At 49.1% G+C, this 23,865-nt stretch overlaps 1 protein-coding gene across 1 annotated transcript in view; it reads right to left on the bottom strand.

The window, feature by feature from the left end:
• Positions 1–23,865, bottom strand: part of AHDC1 (AT-hook DNA binding motif containing 1) — a 76,388-nt gene that overhangs the window by 15,733 nt on the left and 36,790 nt on the right. Inside the window, 2 exon segments of the mRNA XM_060257489.1 lie at positions 1,709–2,415; positions 9,527–14,539. Of these exon segments, the coding sequence (XP_060113472.1) occupies positions 9,570–14,539 (4,970 nt within the window). The 3' untranslated portion in view covers positions 1,709–2,415; positions 9,527–9,569.

Here is a 23,865-nt window from a genome sequence, read left to right as displayed (position 1 = left end):
CAGGTGCAAGTGGAGGAGTGGGGAATCAAACCCGGTTCTCCCAGATAAGAGTCCGCGCACTTCACCACTACACCAGACTGGCTCTGAAGAGACAAGGGGAAAAAAACATGGAGGAAGGAACTGAGTGGGGGCGGGGTTTCCCTCTGCTCCAGGCGTGCACTGTTGATGCCTTCTCTCCAGAGCTGAGGAAAAGCCTGCCTGAAGAGCTCTTGAAGCTTCCTGGTTAGGGTCCAGCGCAGGTGCAGGATCCAGTGTGTGGCCCGAACAGAGACCATGAAAAAGATCCGCAAGAGATTCTCCAGCCTGACCGTCAAATGGGGTGGTGATAACCGGCAGGAGTTCAAGCTGGCAGAGGGGGGAAAACCTCTCTGAAAAATTATTTGCCAAGGTGGCCTAGAGGCAAGCAACTGTTTTGGGAAGGAGGTAGTGCCTGAATGTTCAGCACAATACCTAGGGCATTTTGCCCATCTTTAGTCTTCCCACCCCAAACTGCAAGTACATTTCATCTCCAATGTGCATGAACATATGAAGCTGCCTTATACTGAATCAGACCCTCGGTCCATCAAAGTCAGTCTTGTCTTCTCAGACTGGCAGCGGCTCTCCAGGGTCTCCAGCTGAGGTTTTTCACACCTATTTGCCTGGACCCTTTTTTGGAGATGCCAGGGATTGAACCTGGGACCTTCTGCTTCCCAAGCAGATGCTCTACCACTGAGCCACCGTCCCTCCCCTGTTCTCCAGGGTCTCAAGCTGAGGTTTTTCACACCTCTTTGCCTGGACCCTTTTTTGGAGACGCCAGGGATTGAACCTGGGACCTTCTGCTTCCCAAGCAGATGCTCTACCACTGAGCCACCGTCCCTCCCCTGCTCTCCAGGGTCTCAAGCTGCGGTTTTTCACACCTCTTTGCCTGGACCCTTTTTTGGAGATGCCGGGGATTGAACCTGGGACCTTCTGCTTTCCAAGCAGATGCTCTACCACTGAGCCACCATCCCTGCATCTTTACTACAGGATGCTATCTGACCCATGGTTACTCACAAATGTTGGGTGCACTGCCTTGCAGCATCTCACCTCCATTGTCGGTGAGAACACCTGGCATTTTTTTTTTTTTTACTCTGATGGCAACACAGACGCTCAGCAATTCTGGCACATTGTGTCTTAGGGCCAAACTACATGTTATATTGGGGGACTTACAGTCAGATGTAATACCTAAATTACCAATCACATAAAACCCTAATTTGGATTGGGATCATGGTATATGGGGAGGAGGGGCTCCAACCCTGCCCCTCCAAGCTGCTTTCCTTACCTGTTTGGCCTACTAGGCATGTGTTTCTTTTAGATACATGTGCAGTCATTAACGGAGCAAATATCCCCCTGGGGCTATTTTGTGTTGGGAAAATGGGACTGGTGGAGGCAGCATGAGAGCCTTCTCTCTGCGTTCCCCAGTCCAGATCCAAATCCACGCTTGAGAATTAACTTCCCATGGAGAATTCATCTGAGTGCACATCTCCATGTTTCAACCATAATGTGGGATTTGACCCTTAGAGCGTGTCAGTCCAATGGTGGTGAGCCTAGCGGTTGATCAGCCTTTCCTTTGTGGAACTGGCCTGAAAGAGACGGCCTTTGGGGCCTTTCCAGTGACACAAACACAGTTACAAAGAAGGGGCAATGCATAGGATTGAAAGTGCCAAGGAGAGAGAAGAGCATTACTTACTGGGAGATAACAGCGTCTTCGAGATCCATTCACAGACGTGAAAAATCTGGGCTCTCCGAAGATATTGAACAACAAAAATATTTTCTCTTTTTTTTTAAAAAAAAGCAAACAAATTGGGAGAAAAATGAAACCCGCACAAAGGCGGGAAGGGGGGGAAATGAGGAGGAAAATGCGGAGTCTTCATCACTTGAGTTTTCATTTGAGTTCACAGATTAGACGGTTTTCTTCCCTCCCCCCATAAGAAACAAAAACCAATGTCCCCTTCCCCGAGGCTGTCCCTATTTGTTGCCGGTTGTCATCCAGGTGTGTGTCCTGTACACATGCTGCGGGTGAGGGTGATAGCGGGCTAGAGCAACTCACGTGCTCTCACACTCCGCCCGGGTGGCATCCATTCCTGTTCGATTGTCTTTCTGCTGGGCTGTGGGGGTGGGAAGAGGGTTCATGACACGGTCTGGTTCTAAAAAAAAAAAAAAATCACCTCCATGCCATTCTCAAAGAAAGCAAGTTTTAATTTTTTAAATATATTTTCTTTTATTTTTTTAAAAAAAGGGCATTTGTCTCCCTCTCCTTTCCCCCTCTTTTTCCTTTTTTATAAAAAAAAAAACCAAAAGAACAAACAAACGAAAAAGATCAGTTTTTTTTTTTTTGATTTCCATTAAATACAGAACTTGAAAAGTGTTCCAGAAAAAGTGCTGGCTAAAGTAGCTCTGAAAGAGAGAAACAGAGACAGAGAGAACAAGACAGGATGTATACATCTAGGTATTCTGTTGAAGCATTTTGTTAGAACATGTATTCTGGATGAAGCTACAGTGACTGCTGATAAACTTTTTGACAACATTATTCTCTTATTAATACCTTCTGTTTCAGTGACCGATTGAAAGCACCCTCAGCTCCCCTTTATTTACAACCAAGATGATGAAACGGCAACCGACATGGCCCCTTCCCAGGCAATTTCATCCACCCCCACAGCAGCCAGCATCCTTTTGCAAGTGAAATCATAGCAGAAGTTGTGCCCACAATTTCATTCATAAGAGAACGCGTTTCGTATCAGTCCTTGTCAAGACGCACTTTCTGTCCCAACGCATTTTCTGTTCCAGGGGTGTCAAACATAAGGCCTGGGAGCCTGACCTGGCCTGACCAGGGCTTGTACCCAGCCTGCGAGCAGTCGGTGCGTGGAAGGGAAGGCAAGAAGCTGCTGGGGTTTGCGAGTGGGCAAACGGGCACAGGCAGTGAGGTGGGTGTGTGGTCAAAGTTGCCAAGAAATAGAAGGAAATTACTAGGGAGTGGGGTTAAGAGGCGGAGGTAAAATAGTGTAGGGAGGAATGGAAACAAAGGTGAAGAAAGTGGAGGCGTTGTGTTTTTTCCCTCCCACCCCCTCTGAACGAGGGTTGCCAAGTCCAATTCAAGAAATATCTGGGGACTTTGGGGGTGGAGCCAGGAGACTTTGGGGGTGCAGCCAGGAGACATTAGGGGTGAAGCCAAGATCAAGGCTGTGACAAGCATAATTGAACTCCAAAGGGAGTTCTGGTCATCACACTTAAAGAGACAGCACACCTTTTCAATGCCTTCCTTCCATAGGAAATAATGGATAGGGGCATCTTCTTTTGGGGCTCATAGAATTGGACCCCCTGGTCCAATCTTTTTGAAACTTGGGGCTTAATTTGGGGAGAGGCACTAGATGCTATACTGAAAATTTGGTGCCTCTATCCCAAAAAACAGCCCACCCACAGAGCCCCAGATACCCGCAGATCAATTCTCCATGATTTTCTATGGGAGTAAATCTCCATAGGGAATAACAGAGTTCCCAGCAGACATTTTCCCCCTCCCCCCACTTTCTGACGACCCTGAAGCAGGGGGAGGGCCTTTAAACTGGGGGATCCCCTGCCCCCACCTGGGGATTGGCAACCCTACTCTGAACACAGCTCAGCAAGGACTGGTTAAAGCCACTACATGGGCGGAACTGAGCAGCTGCAGCCGCATCAACCAGCGTTGCATTTTTTCCAACAGTGACCATGAGGGAGGTTGGTGAGAGCAGCTGTGGTGGAGGCTGGTGAGAGCAGCAGTTTGCCAACATAGGGATGGGGGCCAGTGACAAAGAGGCGAGGAGGAGGGCTGGTGTGTGGATTGGGAGGCAACTGAGTCGTCTTGTGCGTGCTGCTCTGAGGGGAAAGACCTCCCAGCCTCAGAAGAGAGAGGGGAAAAAAGGGCCTGATGTAGCCACCGCATGTCTGAACAGCCGCAGAGCTGGGGAGTAGATTGAGTGCAGGGCCAGCAACCTCCCATCTCCCCCCACCTGTTTTCAGCCCATAAGGAAAAAGGGGTTGCAGAAGGGCAAAAAGCGCCCCCTGGAGGTTTCAGAAACAGCTTCTCTGTCAGGCCTTCCCTTCAGACCCACCGCTTCTGTCGGAAGTTCAGGAGGAACTCTACTGTACACTGGAGGTAGGGGGATCTGGAAGAGCCAGGTTCAGATCTCCTCCCTCCTTCTAAGCCAGGACCCTGTCATCTGGGGCCAGTCACTCAACTTGGCCCACCTTACAGAGTTGTTGTTGGTGATGGAGATGGGGTGGTGGAGTAGGGAGTCCAATGTGCCTCCATGAGACCGTCCAGAGATAGGATGGGGGTTAGAGAGAAGACAAGGCAGGAGACGGACTGTACTTGTGCTCACCTGCTGAAGCTGGGTGAATGGGTGTGCGTGCTGAAAAACGTACTTTATTTACTTGCAAAGACTCATCTCCTAAAAGTACTATATATACAAAAAAGCAACTAATTCGTATGGAAATGTAAGGTACTCCCCTTTTATGGTATCCCTTGGGGGAAAAACCCCCTAATCTTCAATATGATTACATTTATTGCAACTTTTGTGCGTTGCCCAGTAAATCGATTGCTTTCGCTGCTAGGAATCAACTGCTTTTGTGTTTTGAGTAAAAAAATAATATTAATTGGGTTTTCTTGTATCCTTTATAAATGTTATATTTTCAGTACCTGGCATTGCATTTTATGGCACACATGGTCCGGGGCTGATACAGAGACATTTATGTCAGATCTGGCTTTTGTAACAAACGATTTCCATTTCATTTCAATAGATCCAGAGGAGTTAGCCATGTTAGTCTGTTGCTGTTAAATAGTACAGTAATCTGATGAAGAGAGCTGTGTTTTCAAAGATTTCAGGCTTTCACGGCTGGTAACATCATTAGGGTTTGTAGAATCTTTCGGGCTCAAGTGCCGTGTTCTACTAGAGAAAGTTTTCCTTCCAGACGTTTCGTTCTCAGCTGCGGAGAACATCCTCAGTGGCGTTGCAGCTGGAGCAGGTGCTCTGACCTTCTTGGCTGCTGTGCATTGAATGTTATGTTAAACGTTAGATGGTGCATTGAATGCACAGCAGCGAAGAAGGTCTGAGCGCCTGCTCCGGCTGCAACGCCACTGAGGATGTTCTCCGCAGCTGAGAACGAAATGTCTGGAAGGAAAACTTTCTCCGGTAGAACACGGCACTTGAGCCCGAAAGATTCTACAAACCCTAAAGAGCTGTGTTTCTCGAAAGGTTATGCTACAATAAAATTTGTTAGTCCTAAAGGTGTTACGGGACTCTCTACTATATTCCGTTTCAAGATTCTGCAAGCTTTTCCATAATGCCCCGAACCATCTTTTTGCTCATGCCCCACCTTTTGGTATCAAATATCCAGCTTGATGAAGAGTTCTGTGCATTCGAAGCTTGCTCTTTGTTTTGTAGCATTTTGGTTGGCTGGTTCTAGCAAAAGATATTACACAAATTTTGTTCCTGCAGTTTGTCAGGGAGAAGAATTCTTGTTTTTAAAACCAAATTTCTCTTATGTGTGTGTGTGTGTGTGGGGGGAGGCATGGGGTAGGATCCTGTCATTTGCTTGGAACTCCACTGGACGATGCATCCCTCTTTCTGTAGCAAGACAGAATGTTGTGGTGACTGTTGTGTAGTGAAGTGTGTTTGCTCCACTACACAAAGGTGACATCATATTTCAAGTTACCCCGCCCTGCAAGTGGCAGCCAATGAAGTGGAATGTGGGTGGGGCACCTCACAAAAGAAAGACATCATCCCAGACATTACATTATCACACAATATCCAGTTCCTGCCTCGGTGTGTTTTCCGGCTAATGTCCAAGCCAGATCTGGATCTCGTTATGGTGATAAAACCTATGTCTTGGCATCGCTCTTTCTGGTCTGCAAACAGGGGGCCTCAAGGTGACTAAATATATTGATGTACACAAGATCCCTCCCCTGTGCATACAACTAACATGCTAGATACAGAAGTTTTCTATGTGTAGGGCATTCATTACTGCCACTGGTAATCTGCAAAAGGACAGTTTTGGTGCAGCTTTAGCACCTTTAAGAGATCCAGGCCAGAGACCTGATTGCTGAGCTTGCAAAAAAAAGAAGATGTGGACCATCCCTCTGAGAATATAGCAATTGGTCACTGACATTTTAATGGCTGGGAAACTCTATCTGAAATTCACATGCAGAGCCTCTCTACTCATTTGTAGCCTTATAATGCAAGGGGGAAATAAGGCCAAGCAAAACATTAAAAGGAAAGGGGACATTCGGAGCTCACATTTTCACCCTGCAGCGTTTGGCAGACACCACCAAGTAAACGTGATGCTTTCTACTGCCAGCTCAGTGGACGACACAAGCCTCAGAAAACTATGTGTACAACTGCTGGCATGAACCAATTTTTATCATCATCATCATCATCATCAATTTCAGTTCTCCAAAATCTCCGAGGAGGGAACAGACCTCCCCAAATATATGTTAACATCTAGCTTCCCTTCCGTATGTGCAAATATGTGCTTGGTTCCTGCTTGTACATGGATACACACGTTTGCAATCCGGCCTTAACATGTAAATCCAGTCAGATTTTTCTGGGGGTAGGGAAGGAAATCCCTTCATGCCACGATGCGTATCTGGATTGCAGCAGAAACACAGTACGCCAGGAGTCGTTAGCCCTGTTGAATCCATGAGCCCTTTTGTAATTTTAATAAAAACAGGTAGCAGATGCCACCCCAAAATGGCTGCCGCAAGAACTGCAGGCAATACAAAAATCTTGGCAGTTGCCAAGCCAAGCCTCCTCCTATTATGGAGGCTGCTGTTTCTGAAGGGGGGGTTCCCTTCTTTGGGGTTCTTCTAAAGTGCCTCCTGCTCCAATGAGGTAGGGAAAAGCCAGGATTAGCTTTCTTAACTTTCAGGAAGAAAGTGGGCACCAGGAATCACACCGGTGTGTGCTACGGGGCTAATGGATACACCATACAGGGTAATTGCACCGTGTTCTGTTCTAGAGTCTTTCACTGGTTTCTTTGTTCTGGGAATAAATGATGCAGTCTGAAAAGGTTTATATCCTATGTATTTATGAAAACGGTTCCTTCCCCTAAGAGCGAACCAAATTGCTCGGTTAATAATATGATCTGTGCATGCAGTCTGAACTTCAAGAGCTTGCTTGAAAAGTATTCTCAAGGTTCAGTAAAGCTCTAGAATATTTCAGAAGCAGTATAAGACTGAGCACGCTGCCAATGGCTGGGGTCAGCAATGCTTTCATATCTATTGGCTTTTGTTTCCCTCCGTTTGAGGGCTGCTTCACAAGGTCATGCAAAAGACAAGTTCCCGCTTACATTCCCGTTTGGTTGCAGCTGTATCCTTCGTGTTAGAGAGTCTGTGTGTCTGAAAATAAGTCAGAGCCAGCATGATGTACCAAGGGTGTCAAACTTAGAAGAACATAAGAGAAGCCATGTTGGATCAGGCCAGTGGCCCATTCAGTCTAACACTCTGTGTCACACAGTGGCCAAAAACCCCAAGTGCCATCAAGAGGTCCACCAGTGGGGCTAGAAGCCCTTCCACTGTGCCCCCCGCAAGCACAAGATTGCAGAGAATCACTGCCTCAGACAGAGAGTTCTAGCAATAAGCTGTGTCACACAGTGGCCATACACACACACACACTGTGGCTATTAGCTACTGATGGACCTCTGCTCCATATTTTTATCTAACCCCCTCTTGAAGCTGGCTTTGCTTGTAGCCACCACCTCCTGTGGCAGTGAATTCCACATGTTACTCACCCTTTGGGTGAAGAAGTACTTCCTTTTATCCGTTTTAACCCGACTGCTCAGCAATTTCATTGAATGTCTATGAGTTCTTGTATTGTGAGAAAGGGAGAAAAATACTTCTTTCTCTACTTTCTCCATCCCATGCATAATCTTGTAAACCTCTATCATGTCACCCCGCGGTTGACGTTTCTCCAAGCTAAAGAGCCCCAAGCGTTTCAACCTTTCTTCATAGGGAAAGTGTTCCAACCCTTTATTTGTTATGAGGGATGGATCTTTCATAACTGAGATCTTGTGGGGCCAGGCCACATGTATCATAAAACGCAATGCCAGGTAGCAGAGATATAAACTTCATAAAGGACATAGACAAACACAAATATTTTTTAAAAGCTTAAAATAAAACATGCTTAAAACATTAGCACTCATTGGTCTTAAAGGTGCTTTCTTTGGATCTCTCCTATGCAATCCAGGGAGCTGGACAAAGGAAGCTCTGACTCTTTCCTTCCTTCCCCAGGGGACCGGGAAGGCGAGGAGCCTCAGCCAATAGAAGATAAGCTTGGTTGAGTAGCTCTGCTGTGCAACTGAGAGAGTCTGGCAAAGCAAGCTATTCCACCCCCCCTTCCTCCCCAGGGGAGGAGCCTCAGCCAGTGGAGAAAATAGAGGCTTTGCTCTATAGCTCCTGTGCGATTGAGCAAGCCTAGTAAATCAAGCTGTGACGCAGAAGGAAGCAAGAGAGAAGGAGAAGGAATCAGATGACAGCCAGCTGCTCTGGGGCCTGATAGAAGCCCTCCAGGACCTGATTTGGCCCCTGGGCTACATGTTTGACACCCCTGGGTTAGACTGTCTTACTAGGATTTGGGAGAACTGGATTCAAATCTCTACTTGGCCACTGAAGCTCCCTGGTCACCTTGGGTTACTCATTCTCTTACATCTTAACATACCTCATGGGATGACTAGTGTGAGGATAAGGTGGGGGAAGGGAGAACAATGTCGTAAGCAACTTTGAGTCCCCACTGGGGAGGAAAGCAGGGAATTAACAAATAAAGGAACGATGTACCCAGTAACCTTTCTCTATATCATGGTTCACCTTCGGATATTGCCATTGCTACTTACCAGGACTCATTCACACATTACAGAGAACACAACAATGGTATTGGGGCCATGTGCTATTACTCCAGTTGGGTACACCCCTGTGTGTACTTGGAGGCTTCCCTAAGAGACTAAACAGCTCCCCTTAGGACCATTTAGGCAGAAGCCCTTCTCCACACATGCCGAACTCACCATCTGAATTGGGGAACCCAGGCACAGGAACTTAAGAGATCCCACAGCTCATGTGTAACTTACATAGCACAGGGACCCCAGTCCCAACCTGTGTTCCCCATAGTGTGTGAACTGGCCCCTGCAAGACTCTGTATTCAGTGTGAAATTTATGAGCCCACACATATAAACATTCCCTATCTAGGAATGCTGGCAAGTCAACAACCATTTTTGAAGCCAGTGGAGATCCCATACTTTTCTTCATCATCACGAGGGGCAGCTGAGGCCTGCTTCCCCACGTGGCAAGCAAAGGATGCCACTCATTGGTCTTAGAATTAGGAGAGGAGGGAGCTTCTGCTAGGACAACTTATTGCTATCCCTCCCACAATCTTCCCACAATGTACTTGGAGCAACAGAAACGATGGCCATGTTACACAAGGAAGCCAAAACAGGTCCTTCCCCCAAAGGCATGCTACTCCCCTTCCGTGTTTCTTCCATCACCTACCCTGAAACAAAACCTCGTTGTCCGGTTGGCACTTCAGATGACACTACAATGAGGTGACTGTGAACGTGTCCTCAGGATGTTGTTCTAGCATTGGACCCAAAAACCCACTCTTCTGGGCTCCAGCCATGATGGGGTGCCCTTGTGGTGCAAAACTGGGGTACCTGTAGTTGTCCTGCAGTGGCAGCATAGAGTCTCTCGGGACTGGGGAGATATTCAAGTCATTCATCAAGGGGCAAATGTATGCCCCTCGGTGGTGAGCCCTGGCCATGTCCATGGGTTCCTTCTCACTCTTAGAAGGGTTGCTGCTGGGGGGGCTAGTCAGGTGAGGGTTGAGGCAGGAAGTATCTGGGCTTCTTCCCATGAAGTCCATGAGCATCCCAACCCCGGCTTTGTTGTCATAGGGAGGGCTGCGGGTGCTGGAGGTGGGGGAGTACCAATAGCCTGGGTTTTTGCAGCTGGGGGAGTCATAGTGTGGCTGAGACATGGGCAGGTCCCGGCAGGTCATATGCACAGCTGAATGGGACATGCTGCCAGCCCCTTGCATGCTGTGTTTAAGCGAATCACAGGCTGGAAGCTTCCGAATGTCGGCAGACCGTAAGTCCTCTTTAAAGGCCAAGGTTGGGGAGCAGTTGGGTGAGAAAGCTTTCTGCAAGCCTGTTTCAAACACAGTCTGCTGAGGAGGTGGGGCAGCCAACTGGTGAGGGATGCTAGGGAAATGTTTGCTTTCCAGATCTGGTTGCCCAAGTCCAGGGGAGTCACTCTGAAACCCTTGCCCAAAGGTGCCATCAGAAGGAGTGGAAGGATTCATGGAATAAGGCCCTGCGTAGTCACATGGGTCTCTTTCACTGAGCCCAAAGCCCCGGGACTGGGAGGGCAGAGGGGACATACTACTGTCTCCACTGTAATAATCCAGGCCAAGGTCACTACTGTCTTGAAACAGTGGATTCACCGGCTGAGATTTGGCAGGGAACTTGGTTTTCCCTGTACCCCTCTCCTTTTTGGAGGCACAGGCTCCTCGAGAACCCCGGGGCTGCCTGGCCCCTGTGCCCCGTTTGGAGGGATATGCGGTCGTTGTGAAATTCAGATGGGCAGCATCAAATATGTCCACTTTCTTCCGCCTTCCACGTCCTGGTTTGGAGCTGCTCTGGAACAAGACACTCTGGTTCCAGTTGTAACCTGGGGCAGAAGATGACTCATTCCAGTCCATCATGAGCTTCTCCAGGCTAGAGAGGCTGGATTGACCTTCGCTAGACGAGGCCTCACTGTTGGCCCTTCTGTACCCAGCTGGCTGGTTGAACTGGGTGCTGTCTGAGGAGGACTCAGAGAAAGTCTCAGACACTGTTTGCTGTTTGGCTTTCTGAGGTGTGTAGTTGGAGATATCCAGGATAACGTTGGGTTCGTTGATATGGCAGTCAAAGCCTGGATTATAGAGCTGGCTGAAGGCATCAGAGCTCCAGTCCAGGCTGCCGTAGCCTTGCCGGAAAGCCCACTGGGAGGCACTGGGGAACTGCCGACAATTCTCAGGTGAAGGTTGGAAGGAGACTGAACCTTTGGGAACCATGTAGCCGCCGGGGGACACAGTGCTAGCCCGACTATCACACCTCATGGGAGTGTGAGAGGAGCTGGAAAACTGGCTGGGATCTGAACTGCTGAAGAAGGAGGCCTTACTCAAGGGCAAGCTGGGTCCTGACGTCTGCTGGGCATAGTTGACACTATGGGCACTGCTTGGTGATGAGGGCAGGCTGTTGCCACTACCATAGGTGAAGCTACAGTCTTTGCTGTTTGAGCAGTCTTGGGTGGCATGGTATGGCTTCCCTTGCTGGAATATGCTAGAGGAGGTCACATTCTGCCCTCCACTGCTGCTGCTGTAACTACCATACTGTGCATAGCTGGAGGCAGCTGTGGAGTGAGCCGTGGGTGATCTGGAGACAGCTGAGAGCGGTGCCAGCTTTTGGAAGGTGTCTGTGCCACGACACTCTGAGGGAGCCTGAGACATATTGTATCCTGCTGCTCTACTGGGAGGGAATGACTGCCGGCTTGGCATGACATTATGGAAGGGCACCTCAGTAGTTGCGGTAGTGGCGGTAGAGGCAGGTGTCACTTTGCCTCCCCGGCTTGGGTATGATGCCATGCCCCTCTGGGTAGCTATGGCATTGGGAGGGGCTGTGTAGGTGGTAGTGGCTTTCCGGGACTCAGAGCGTGTATTCGAGAGAGCAAAGTCCAGGAGATCAGAGGAATCGTCTGAATCCAGTAGGGAGCGGAAATAGCCAGTGAAAAGACTGTGTCTCTCCTGGCTTAACTCGGATTGCGACGGATTGCTGCCACTGTAAAACCCACTCCTGCTGGAAGAGCTGGTCTCCATTGTGGAAGAATGGAAGGTTCGAGAGTCAGCCCCTTGGTAACTGCAGTTCCTGTTTGTCTGGTTGGACAGGTGTCCATGGTGGGGCATCCAAGGGCTCTCCTTGTCTCCACTCCATTCAGAAGCTCCATCGTTGAAGTTTTGTCCAAGGTTCTGCTCTGGAAACAACACCCCATTCTTGCGGGAACGCCTCTTCCTCTTGGGCTTGTCCATGGAGTCCGTTTCTTGCCGGCCTCGTTTCCGTGGGTGCACAGGGTCAGCGTGCATGGCTGCTACTGGGGTTGCCTTCTTCTTCTTGCCGATACCTTCGAAGAAATCGCTAAACGAGCAGCGAGACGAGCGGGCAGAGTGCCCCCCTCCGCGGCCAAACCCGCCTCCTTTGCCGCCACGTCGGCGGAAACCCTGGACCCGATGCAAAAAGTGGGAGATGCTTTGCGTGTCAGGGGCCTGGTGGATGGAGTCCGGTTCGCTCGGGGTCCAGCAGCGGGGCGGGGAACAACGTGCCGAGCACTGGCTCTGGCGGTTTAGAAAGGCCAGCTTTGCCAGGACATCGGAGTAGTCCGCTTTGCTGTCGTTGGTGTCAGCGACGTAAGAGGGCTGTGGCGATGCCAGTTTCTGCTTCCTCCTCCTCCGTTTCTTCACCTCTGGGGTGGGCTCCTTAGGCTTGCAGGGCCCCAACATCAGGTTTTTAGGGGGCCTCCCCCGCTTCCGCTTTAGGATAATTGGCATCTCGCCGGGAGGGAAGACCACGACGACATTACGGCCATTGTTCTTCATCTTCAGCAGTGGGGTAGGTTCCATCGAGGGGTAAGTCGTCAGCTCTTTCCCTTCCAAGTTCAAGTTGCTGCTCAGAGAGGATACTTTGTACGTTGTCTTGTTCCGCCTCCCAAGGGAAACTGGGATCTTGGCCATCTTCACCACCATCCTGCGCACCCCGCGGCATTTGGGCTTTGGAGCGGGCAGGTTGGCAGAAGCCTTTTGACTGTCCTCTAGGTCCAAGGTGGAGAGGAGGGGACCCACCTCTTCTTCTGCTGGCGCAGCCGCCATGGGCGTGGTCACTTCTTCTGGCTGTGCCACCACCACTTCCACCGGTACAGGCGTGGGGAGGACCCTGGTCTCTGCGACAATCTCTGCCCGCCGCCCCCGGCCTCCCCTCCTCCGGCGGCAGAGAATCTTTGGTTTATCTGTTCTGCGGAGAGCGTATTTCCTGTGGTCGTCCCTGCCCCGTCCTGCCCCTCGCCTTACTCCTCTCACCGAGCAGCTGAGGTGGGGCTGGGGCTGTAGCGGGTGTGTTCCTAAGGACTCGTCTGTCCCCAAATGTGGCTGAGAGTCTAACAGCTTGGGAAGGGGGCCTAGCAGCTGAGCTTCAGAATCCAGAAGGTGGGCTTGGGAGTCAAGCAGTTGGTGATCCAGGGCCCCTAAAGACTGGAGCCCTAACGGCTCAGAAAGGGGCTCCAGGGTTTGGAGAGAAAGTGATTCGGCGAGTGGTTCTAGAGTCTGGAGCTCCAGAGGCTCTAGAGACTGCAGCCCAAGTGGCGCAGGCAGTGGATCCACAGTCTGCAATTCCAGAGGCTCTGGAGGAGGCTCTAGAGACTTGGAATCTACTAGTTGAGGCTGGTGTTCTGGCGACTGCGAACTGATTAACTGGGATTTTGTGTCTAGTCCCTGGGTTTCTAGCAACTGGGACTGAGACTCCGGATGCTGATGATCTATCAGCTGAGGGCCTGGGCAGGCCAGAGAAGCCAGCTCACTCAAAATATCTGTGTCAGCTAGCTCAGTATAATCGGTGGTATCAGATTCAGAGCTGCTGCTTTCATCTACGCTGCTGGGTATTTTCAAAGCAGGGCTGCTCTGGCAGGCTGAGTATTGGGTGCTTTGATTGTCCGCCTCCGCCTCTTCTGCGTAGAGGTCAGGTTGACTCTGCTCGGGCAGCTCCGCTTTGGTGCAGCTCTGCTCCTCTGGACTACGGATGCTGTTGGCCAGCACAGGCGAGGAGTAGAAACTGTACTGCAGTCCCTGATCCCTGCCCTCCTCATTGGGAGGTGCATGGCTATCAAACTGTAGGCCGCTGCAGTCCAGATGAACACCACAGCTCTTCAGGTCTTGGGAAAGACGGTTGATGTCCTTCATGATATCAATAAGCTGCACCACAGGGTACAGGTTGATGCGCCCGTTGCCACACTTGCTCTTGAGCAAGGAAATGATATTGTCAATGTTGCACCTGCCCGAGGCCAAGGTAGCATTGGAGAAGGTCTTAGCAGCTCTGTCCTGTGTGGCTGTCTCATCCAGGGCCCAGGCAACACCAGGGCAGTCCACAGCACTAGCTGACTGCAAGTCACCTGTCTTGATGTTGCTCTTGTACCGGTCAACCGTCTCAGTGTGACGAAGTGAGCCAGATTTGTGGTCCCGGCCTATTGATGAGCAAGAACCCTCTGGGAAGCTGAGCATGCTGAATGACAAGGCTTTCTCTGCCTTCTGACCAGGATGCCCTCCCTGGTAGAACTTTGGCTCTCGGGAGTAATCAGAAGAGCTGTGGATGGTGCCTCCTAAGGATGGGACCTGGGATTTCAGGCGCCTCCTTAATTCATCTTCACCGGCATGCCTCTTCGCAGAGCAGTTGCTGGTGTGAGCGTCTGCAAACATGGAACTTTGACCTGGAAGAAAGAAAGAGGAGACGGTAAGCTGCAGGGTGGACAGTGCACATAAGAACACAAGAAGAGCCCTGCCGGCTTTTATTTTATTTATGTTCTTTATAGTCTGCCTTTCTCACTGAAACTCAAGGTGGAGTCAATAAAAGCAAAAGGATGGGATATTTAGGAAACAATGGGCGTTTTCGCACTCACCTTCAGCCGGCGCGACCCTCCTCTTCACCGCGCAGGATCTGCGCGGATTTCGCACTAAATGCCGCGGAGCAGCCGGAAGAGCCCCAAGCTCCCGGCGCAAAAGCCGCTCAAACGTAAACCGCCAAAAAGCAGTTTCCGTTTGTGCGGCTTTTGCGACGGGAGCTTCCGGCTCTTCCGGCTGCTCCGCGGCATTTAGTGCGAAATCCGCGCAGATCCTGCGCGGTGAAGAGGGGGGTCGCGCCGGCTGAAGGTGAGTGTGAAAACGCCCAATGAAACAGGATTTGGGTCGCAGAACCAACCAGAAATATAAATTCAGAACTGAAGCAAAGCTAGTTGTTAACATGGCACATTAAACGAAGCCAAATCACACAGTGGGATTCAGCACACAGCAAACTATACTCAATAGTATAGGCTACAGTCTCTAATAATTTATCCATGTAACTCTGAGAATCATTCAGCACAGTGCAACTCTATTGCCTGCACAGAAAAGCCCTCTCGAATAATTCAATTTTGCATAGTTTGCAGAAAGCCATGAGAGCGAGAGCCTTCCTGACCTCCTCAGACGGGCCATTTCACAATGTAGGAATCACAAGAGAGAAGGCACATATATGGACAGATGTCGATTTTGTCCATTTGCAGTCCGGCACCTGCAGAAGGTCCTCCTCAGATGAGTGAAGTTGATGTAGTAGAGCTAGGGTTGCCAAGTCCAATTCAAGAAATATCTGGGGACTTTGGGGTGGAGCCAGGAGACTTTGGGGGTGGAGCCAGGAGACATTAGGGGTGGAGCCAAGATCAAGACTGTGACAAGCATCATTGAACTCCAAAGGGAGTTCTGGCCATCACATTTAAAGCGAAGGCACACTTTTTCAATGCCTTCCTTCCATAGGAAATAATGACGGATAGGGGCACCTTCTTTTGGGGCTCATAGAATTGGACCCCCTGGTCCAATCGTTTTGAAACTTGGGGGGTATTTTGGGGAGAGGCACTAGATGCTATACTGAAAATTTGGTGCCTCTACCCCCCAAAAAACAGACCCCCCCAGAGCCCCAGATACCCACAGATAAATTCTCCATGATTTTCTATGGGAATAAATCTCCATAGGGAATAACAGAGTTCCCAGCAGACATTTCCCTCCCCTCCCCCCACTTTCTGACGACCCTGAAGCGGGGGGAGGGCCTCCAAACCGGGGGATCCCCTGCCCCCACCTGGGGATTGGCAACTCTAAGTAGAGCCCAGGGGGGAGATGGTCTTGCAGATATGAGGACCCAAGGCCACGAAGGTCTTTGAATGTGCTAGCATTACTTGAAATTTAGCACAGTAACTGACAGATAGCCAGTGAACTGACTGCAGAATGTGCCACTGAGCTCCCGCTAATAACTGAGCTACAGAATTCTATACCAACTGGACTTTCCAAATTGATTTTGATAGAAAACCAACACAACAGTGCATTACGGTAGTCTACTTTCGATGTTACTGTAGCATGGATTCAGGTGGCCAGATCAGCTGTATCAGGACAAGGGACCATTTTTTTGCACTAGGCTGAGTTGGAAGAAAGTCCTATTTTTGTAACTACATTAACTTCCTTCTCTAGCAATAATGTTGACTCCAGTATAACCCTAAGGCTTACCAAGTTGGTGAGGGTCGGATGAAACCCCACTGAAAGCGGGGAGAGTAATGACCTTCAAGAACTGTGCCTTAGCAACCAGAAATACTTCTGTCTTTCCAGGATTTAGTTTCAATTTGTTCACTCTTAAGCAACTGCATCACCAGGAAATTTGAATAAGTATATGTATCACTGTGTGTCGTCTGTACATTGATGGCAGCCAACTCCAAAACGGCAAATGCTTTGGCCTATGGGCTTATATAGAGATTGAAGAGCATGAAGGATAGGATTGTACTTTGTGGGACCCCACAGGACTAGTGGTCCCTCTAAGCTGAGTTAGCATGAGCTAAATCACAGATTTTTAGCCTCAGCGCACACATTTTTGTCTTAGCTCAGGAAGGATGACCTTAGAGCACGCTAATTGATGCAGCAGCTCACAGCTTTAATGCCAGTAGCTCACAAAGTAGAATTTTTGCTCACAAGACTCTGCAGCCTAGAAGGAACATTGCAGCTTAGAGGGACCCACACTATCCTATGGATACCCTACAGATTAGATGAGTGCACATTTTTTATGCTATGAAATAATGAGAGGATCATGGGAACAAGCTAACCCAAAACTGTGCAAACTTGACTAATTATAATTCATGTCTTATTGTAATCAATACATGAAAATTATACGAAAATTTTTGTGCGATAATTTCTGATACTCGTATGATACTAAGACTGCAGGTTCCAATACAAATTTGTAAAGACGTTCAAACCAATATCTGGCAACCAGTCACAGTAAAGTGTAAAAGTGCTATTCCATCATTCAGTTCAAAAATACTATTTTCAAAGGAACTGTAGAGATTGCATGTGAATCCAGCTGACAGAGAGCCAGCTTATGAAAACTCAGGTTTCCTCTTTCATCAAAGCCAATACTGCTAAGAAATCCATTCCTGCTACAGAAATTCAAACTTTGCTCCATTCATTTAGAAAAGGACTGGTACAGGTCTGCCAGCACAATGTCTTAGCATTATGTGAGTATTAGAAATTATTGCATTAATTTTTTGTGCATAATTTGCATTGGGAGAGCCAGTTTGGTGTAGTGGTTAAGTGTGCGGACTCTTATCTGGGAGAACCGGGTTTGATTCCCCACTCCTCCACTTGCACCTGCTGGAATGGCCTTGGGTCAGCCATAGCTCTGGCAGAGGTTGTCCTTGAAAGGGCAGCTGCTGTGAGAGCCCTCTCCAGCCCCACCCACCTCACAGGGTGTCTGTTGTGGGGGAAGAAGGGAAAGGAGATTGTGAGCCGCTCTGAGACTCTTCGGAGTGGAGGGCGGGGTATAAATCCAATATCTTCATCTACCTCACAGGGTGTCTGTTGTGGGGGAGGAAGGCAAAGGAGACTGTGAGCCGCTCTGAGACTCTTCGGAGTGGAGGGCGGGATATAAATCCAATATCTTCATCTACCTCACAGGGTGTCTGTTGTGGGGGAGGAAGGGAAAGGAGATTGTGAGCCGCTCTGAGACTCTTCGGAGTGGAGGGCGGGATATAAATCCAATATCTTCATCTACCTCACAGGTGTCTGTTGTGGGTGAGGAAGGTAAAGGAGATTGTGAGCCGCTCTGAGACTCTTCGGAGTGGAGGGCGGGATATAAATCCAATATCTTCATCTACCTCACAGGGTGTCTGTTGTGTGGGAGGAAGGGAAAGGAGATTGTGAGCTGCTCTGAGACTCTTCTGAGTGGAGGGCGGGATATAAATCCAATATCTTCATCTACCTCACAGGGTGTCTGTTGTGGGGGAGGAACGTAAAGGAGATTGTGAGCCGCTCTGAGACTCTTCGGAGTGGAGGGCGGGATATAAATCCAATATCTTCATCTACCTTACAGGGTGTCTGTTGTGGGGGAGGAAGGGAAAGGAGATTGTGAGCCGCTCTGAGACTCTTCAGAGTGGAGGGCGGGATATAAATCCAATATCTTCATCTACCTCACAGGGTGTCTGTTGTGGGGGAGGAAGGTAAAGGAGATTGTGAGCCGCTCTGAGACTCTTCGGAGTGGAGGGCAGGATATAAATCCAATATCTTCTACCTCACAGGGTGTCTGTTGTGGGGGAGGAAGGTAAAGGAGATTGTGAGCCGCTCTGAGACTCTTCGGAGTGGAGGGCGGGATATAAATCCAATATCTTCTTTTTCTTTATTAATTACAATAAGACATGAATTATAATTTGTTTTCACAGCTAATTTCTTTATTGTTATCCCATTTTTATGCAGCTCCTCTGTTCCTCTGGTGGGCCAACCAACAGAACATGGAGGCCAATGCCTTCTAGCATGCGTATTTGCTGCCTCTCTATGGTTCCTTTACTCACCATAGCCAGCAGCCATTCATCGACATCTCCTCCACTAATCTAATTTCCTAATCTATGCTGGTGCTACCACTGTGTCCAATGGCAATGAATTCCACAATGCAGTTACTTGTTTAATTACTGCAGGGACGTGAGGGGCTGGTATCAAGACAGTGGCTCAGTGGTAGAGCATCTGCATGGTAAGCAGAACGTCCCAGGTTCAGTCCCTGGCATCTCCAAAAAAAGGGTCCAGGCAAATAGGTGTGAAAAACCTCAGCTTGGGACCCTGGAGAGCCGCTGCCAGTCTGAGCAGACAATACTGACTTTGATGGACCAGGGGTCTGATTCAGTATAAGGCAGCTTCATATGTCCAATATAAAAAAGCACCCACTTCTGGGGCTCTTGAGCATTACGAGTGTTCCCCTGGAGCAACACCTTACAGTAAACCAACATGATATACAACATGATGCAGGGATACATCATGTATATGTGTCCCTGCGTCCTGGATATCACGTTAGCATCCCTGCACCAAGTTCCTGCTTCCTCTGAAATTAGTAGGAAAAACCTGATCCCATATTGTGAGATCACCGTATTGTGCTTCTCTGTCCCTAATCAAGGCAACCAATGATGCATAGCAAAGGCAGGGAAAGACTGGCATACACAGGGTAAGAGTTGCTATGGGCTAAGGAGGGGAAGGTCGCAAAAATGACATCTCACAGGCTCTTCCTTTCCACCATAATGTATAGGAACTAGACAGGGAGGATGCTGCTTTTGGTTTCATCCCCATGTTGTACGTAATAGGTAGTTCCAGATACATTTTAAAAATAGCAGCTTCTCCATGTGTATTTCATATTAGCCAAGGTAATATGTCCCCGGCTGGTAGAGTTTTTGCTGGAAGGAGACCTCACAGCAATTCTTTGGCCACCAACTACAGCCAGGCTGTCCCTCCTCTCGCTTCTTCAGCCGCAGAAAACACAAGGTGTTGGGGTCTAAGACGTCACAGCCCAGAGGCCTTTTAACTTGCTGTCATTTCCCCCAGGGAGGACTTCTGCAGCAATCCCCAAACCACCCGAGCAAGCTCGTCTGCAGAAGACTTCTTGTAGCTTCCCCAGCCCCACGGCACTCTGATAATTTCCCCACTCCTCAAACAGTTCAATGTATTTGCAGGGAAACCTGGATGTCTCATACGAGCGAGGGAAACCAGCATACAGAAATGTAGCTGGAACAACACCAGTGCCTCCAACACCTCAAAAAAAAAAAAAAGTGTCAGCCCCTCACCTCTCTCCTTAACTCCCTGCCCCCTATATTTAAAGGCTTCATGCCTCATATTTCTAGCACTAGGAACCGGCTTGTCACTTACCTGTGAGGGTTGGACAAATTTTCTCACCCTCCTTTGGCAACGCTTACTCTAGCAAGTAGCAGGGAGAAAATGCAGGATGCAAATCCTGCAGTGTTGCGTTGTCTATTCTAGCCATGTAACTGGAAGTGACATCATTGTGTTGCAGGATTCACTAGAATACCAGAACACCTGGTGACATGGTGATGATGTAACTTCCATTTAGGCAGAAATGACACCTCATGGGATGCTGTTCTAGCGAGTCTACCCCCCAATCTTCTGGGGGTAGTCAGCCTCCCAAGGGCTGGCAGTCATAGCCAAGAAGTGCAACTCCTACAGTATTTATTCTTTAAATTACTTATGCATCATCATAAGCATTTTGGTTCATCAAAAAATATTTGACCTGTAGGCAATGGACAATTTTTTAAAAGTTATGCCAGATATCAAATGCTTGACTGAAAAAAAAAAAAAAAAGGGCTCTCCCTGTTCGTTCAAGGAAGAAGGTAAAAAAGGTAGTCCCCTGTGCGAGCACCAGTCATTTCCAACTCTGGCGTGGCATCACATCATGACGTTTTTGCGGCAGACTTTTTACTTGCCATTGCCTTCCCCAGTCATCTACACTTCTGCCCCCCCGCCCCCCAGCAAGCTGGGTACTCATTTTACCAACCTCGGAAGGATGGAAGGCTGAGTCAACCTCGAGCTGGCTACCTGAACCAGCTTCCGCTGGGAACGAACTCAGGTCGTGAGTAGAGAGCTTGACTGCAGCACTGCAGCTTTACCACTCTGCGCCACGGGGCTCTACTGCAAGGAAGAAGCTGCCACCAAAAATAAACTACTCCATGCTGTGGTCAACTGGAAAGGAGGGCTCAACTGAGAGGAGGCTGCCATGGGAGGATCCGAGGTAGTCAACAAGCTCATAACTGGAAAATGTGACAAGTCTGCCAAAAAGCCAAACTCAAGTGTCAGAGGTCTCAAACTGGTCTCTGGGTGAACCAAGGCACCACTACCTAGCTCTGGCCCAAGGAAGGAACTGTAAGGAGACCAGAAAAGCCAGCCAAAGAAGCCTCGTTATACTGATATGCCAAAGTAGATCAGTTGATATTGCCTGATCATCTATCACGGGTCCTACATCAGGTTTGCTTTCTGGTTGGTGTGTTTTGGTAGCTTTCTGGAGAGCCAGTTTGGTGTAGTGGTTAAGTGTGCGGACTCTTATCTGGGAGAACCGGGTTTGATTCCCCACTCCTCCACTTGCAGCTGCTGGAATGGCCTTGGGTCAGCCATAGCTCTGGCAGAGGTTGTCCTTGAAAGGGCAGCTGCTGTGAGAGCCCTCTCCAGCCCCACCCACCTCACAGGGTGTCTGTTGTGGGGGAGGAAGGGAAAGGAGATTGTGAGCCGCTCTGAGACTCTTCGGAGTGGAGGGCGGGATATAAATCCAATATCTTCATCTACCTCACAGGGTGTCTGTTGTGGGGGAGAAAGGGAAAGGAGATTGTGAGCCGCTCTGAGACTCTTCGGAGTGGAGGGCGGGATATAAATCCAATATCTTCATCTACCTCACAGGGTGTCTGTTGTGGGGGAGGAAGGGAAAGGAGATTGTGAGCCGCTCTGAGACTCTTCGGAGTGGAGGCCGGGATATAAATCCAATATCTTCATCTACCTCACAGGGTGTCTGTTGTGGGGGAGGAAGGGAAAGGAGATGGTGAGCCGCTCTGAGACTCTTCGGAGTGGAGGCCGGGATATAAATCCAATATCTTCATCTACCTCACAGGGTGTCTGTTGTGGGGGAGGAAGGGAAAGGAGATTGTGAGCCGCTCTGAGACTCTTCGGAGTGGAGGCCGGGATATAAATCCAATATCTTCATCTACCTCACAGGGTGTCTGTTGTGGGGGAGGAAGGGAAAGGAGATGGTGAGCCGCTCTGAGACTCTTCGGAGTGGAGGGCGGGATATAAATCCAATATCTTCTTCTTCTTCTTCTTCTTCTATACACTGTCCTTGCTCTGTCTTCAGCTTTAAGCTCCACTCTCTCTCCTTGTGTGGCTCTGCGGATCATGCTTGATGTGGCTCATGCAAGCAACACTAGGGGACAGAGATACGCTGATCTGCTTGGGAAAAGGACACAGCCTTGCAATCAATCCAAAAGCACCCCCCACTTGTCTTCAAGACTCATGCCACGTCCTTTATCAATGTCAGCCAGAGTCCTGCCACGAGGCAAGGTGAAGCAGCTGCATCAGGAGGTGGGTTATGGATGAACCACAAAGCGTGACGCAGGCAGATCTGCCTGATGAGCCATAATCCAACTGGAACGCTTCTAGGCTCTCACACAATTCCTCACTATTCCGATGGGGTTTGCATAGGAGAACCTTCTTGGTGGGTTGTGCCATATTGTGTGTGGCTGGGGAAAGGGAGGGATGTGAGTTTTATAGCACAGGAAGTAAAAACTCTAGCCAGCCTGGATGCCATCAGAAGAAGAAGAAGATGAAGAAGATATTGGATTTATATCGCGCCCTCCACTCCGAAGAGTCTCAGAGCGGCTCACAATCTCCTTTCCCTTCCTCCCCCACTACAGACGCTCTGTGAGGTAGATGAAGATATTGGATTTATATCCCGCCCTCCACTCCGAAGAGTCTCAGAGCGGCTCACAATCTCCTTTACCTTCCTCCCCCACAACAGACACCCTGTGAGGTGGATGAAGATATTGGATTTATATCCCGCCCTCCACTCCGAAGAGTCTCAGAGCGGCTCACAATCTCCTTTATCTTCCTCCCCCACTAAAGACGCTTTGTGAGGTAGATGAAGATATTGGATTTATATCCCACCCTCCACTCCGAAGAGTCTCAGAGCGGCTCACAATCTCCTTTATCTTCCTCCCCCACAACAGACATCCTGTGAGGTAGATGAAGATATTGGATTTATATCCCGCCCTCCACTCCGAAGAGTCTCAGAGCGGCTCACAATTTCCTTTATCTTCCTCCCCCACAACAGACACCCTGTGAGGTAGATGAAGATATTGGATTTATATCCCGCCCTCCACTCCGAAGAGTCTCAGAGCGGCTCACAATCTCCTTTATCTTCCTCCCCCACAACAGACACCCTGTGAGGTAGATGAAGATATTGGATTTATATCCCGCCCTCCACTCCGAAGAGTCTCAGAGCGGCTCACCATCTCCTTTCCCTTCCTCCCCCACAACAGACACCCTGTGAGGTGGGTGGGGCTGGAGAGGGCTCTCACAGCAGCTGCCCTTTCAAGGACAACCTCTGCCAGAGCTCTGGCTGACCCAAGGCCATCCCAGCAGCTGCAAGTGGAGGAGTGGGGAATCAAAGCCGGTTCTCCCAGATAAGAGTCCACACACTTAACCACTACACCAAACTGGCTGTCCTTCAGCACTGCATCCTGGTCACACGTGACAGATTCGGAGATGGGATACCTTTACCGCCAACTGTTCTTATGGCTTCTGGGTTAGATGGGTTGAAAAACAGGTTGGACAAATTACTAGAAGGCTGTATCATTAGCTAATAGCCATTAGAATTGTGTGTGTTTTTGTTTAATACGGCAAACACTTAAATTATTAAAAAAATAAACACCCACAAGCTCTCAGTCTTTCTAACTCGTATACAATGTTCTTATATATTACCGGCTCTACCGCTGATTTTTTTTTTTTTAACAGAAAAATTAACACAGTAATATGCTCTGGAATCAGCCTTGTACACAGACCATGAACAACGATACCTCATTCTCTGGGAGTATTAAAACAGGCTAGATGATGATGATGATATTGGATTTACATCCTGCCCTCCACTCCGAAGAGTCTCAGAGCGGCTCACAATCTCCTTTCCCTTCCTCCCCCACAACAGACACCCTGTGAGGTAGATGGA

This window comes from Heteronotia binoei, chromosome 17 (assembly GCF_032191835.1).
Source record: "Heteronotia binoei isolate CCM8104 ecotype False Entrance Well chromosome 17, APGP_CSIRO_Hbin_v1, whole genome shotgun sequence".
In the NCBI taxonomy this organism is placed as follows: Eukaryota; Metazoa; Chordata; class Lepidosauria; order Squamata; family Gekkonidae; genus Heteronotia; species Heteronotia binoei.
This window is presented reverse-complemented; position numbering and strand designations above follow the sequence as displayed.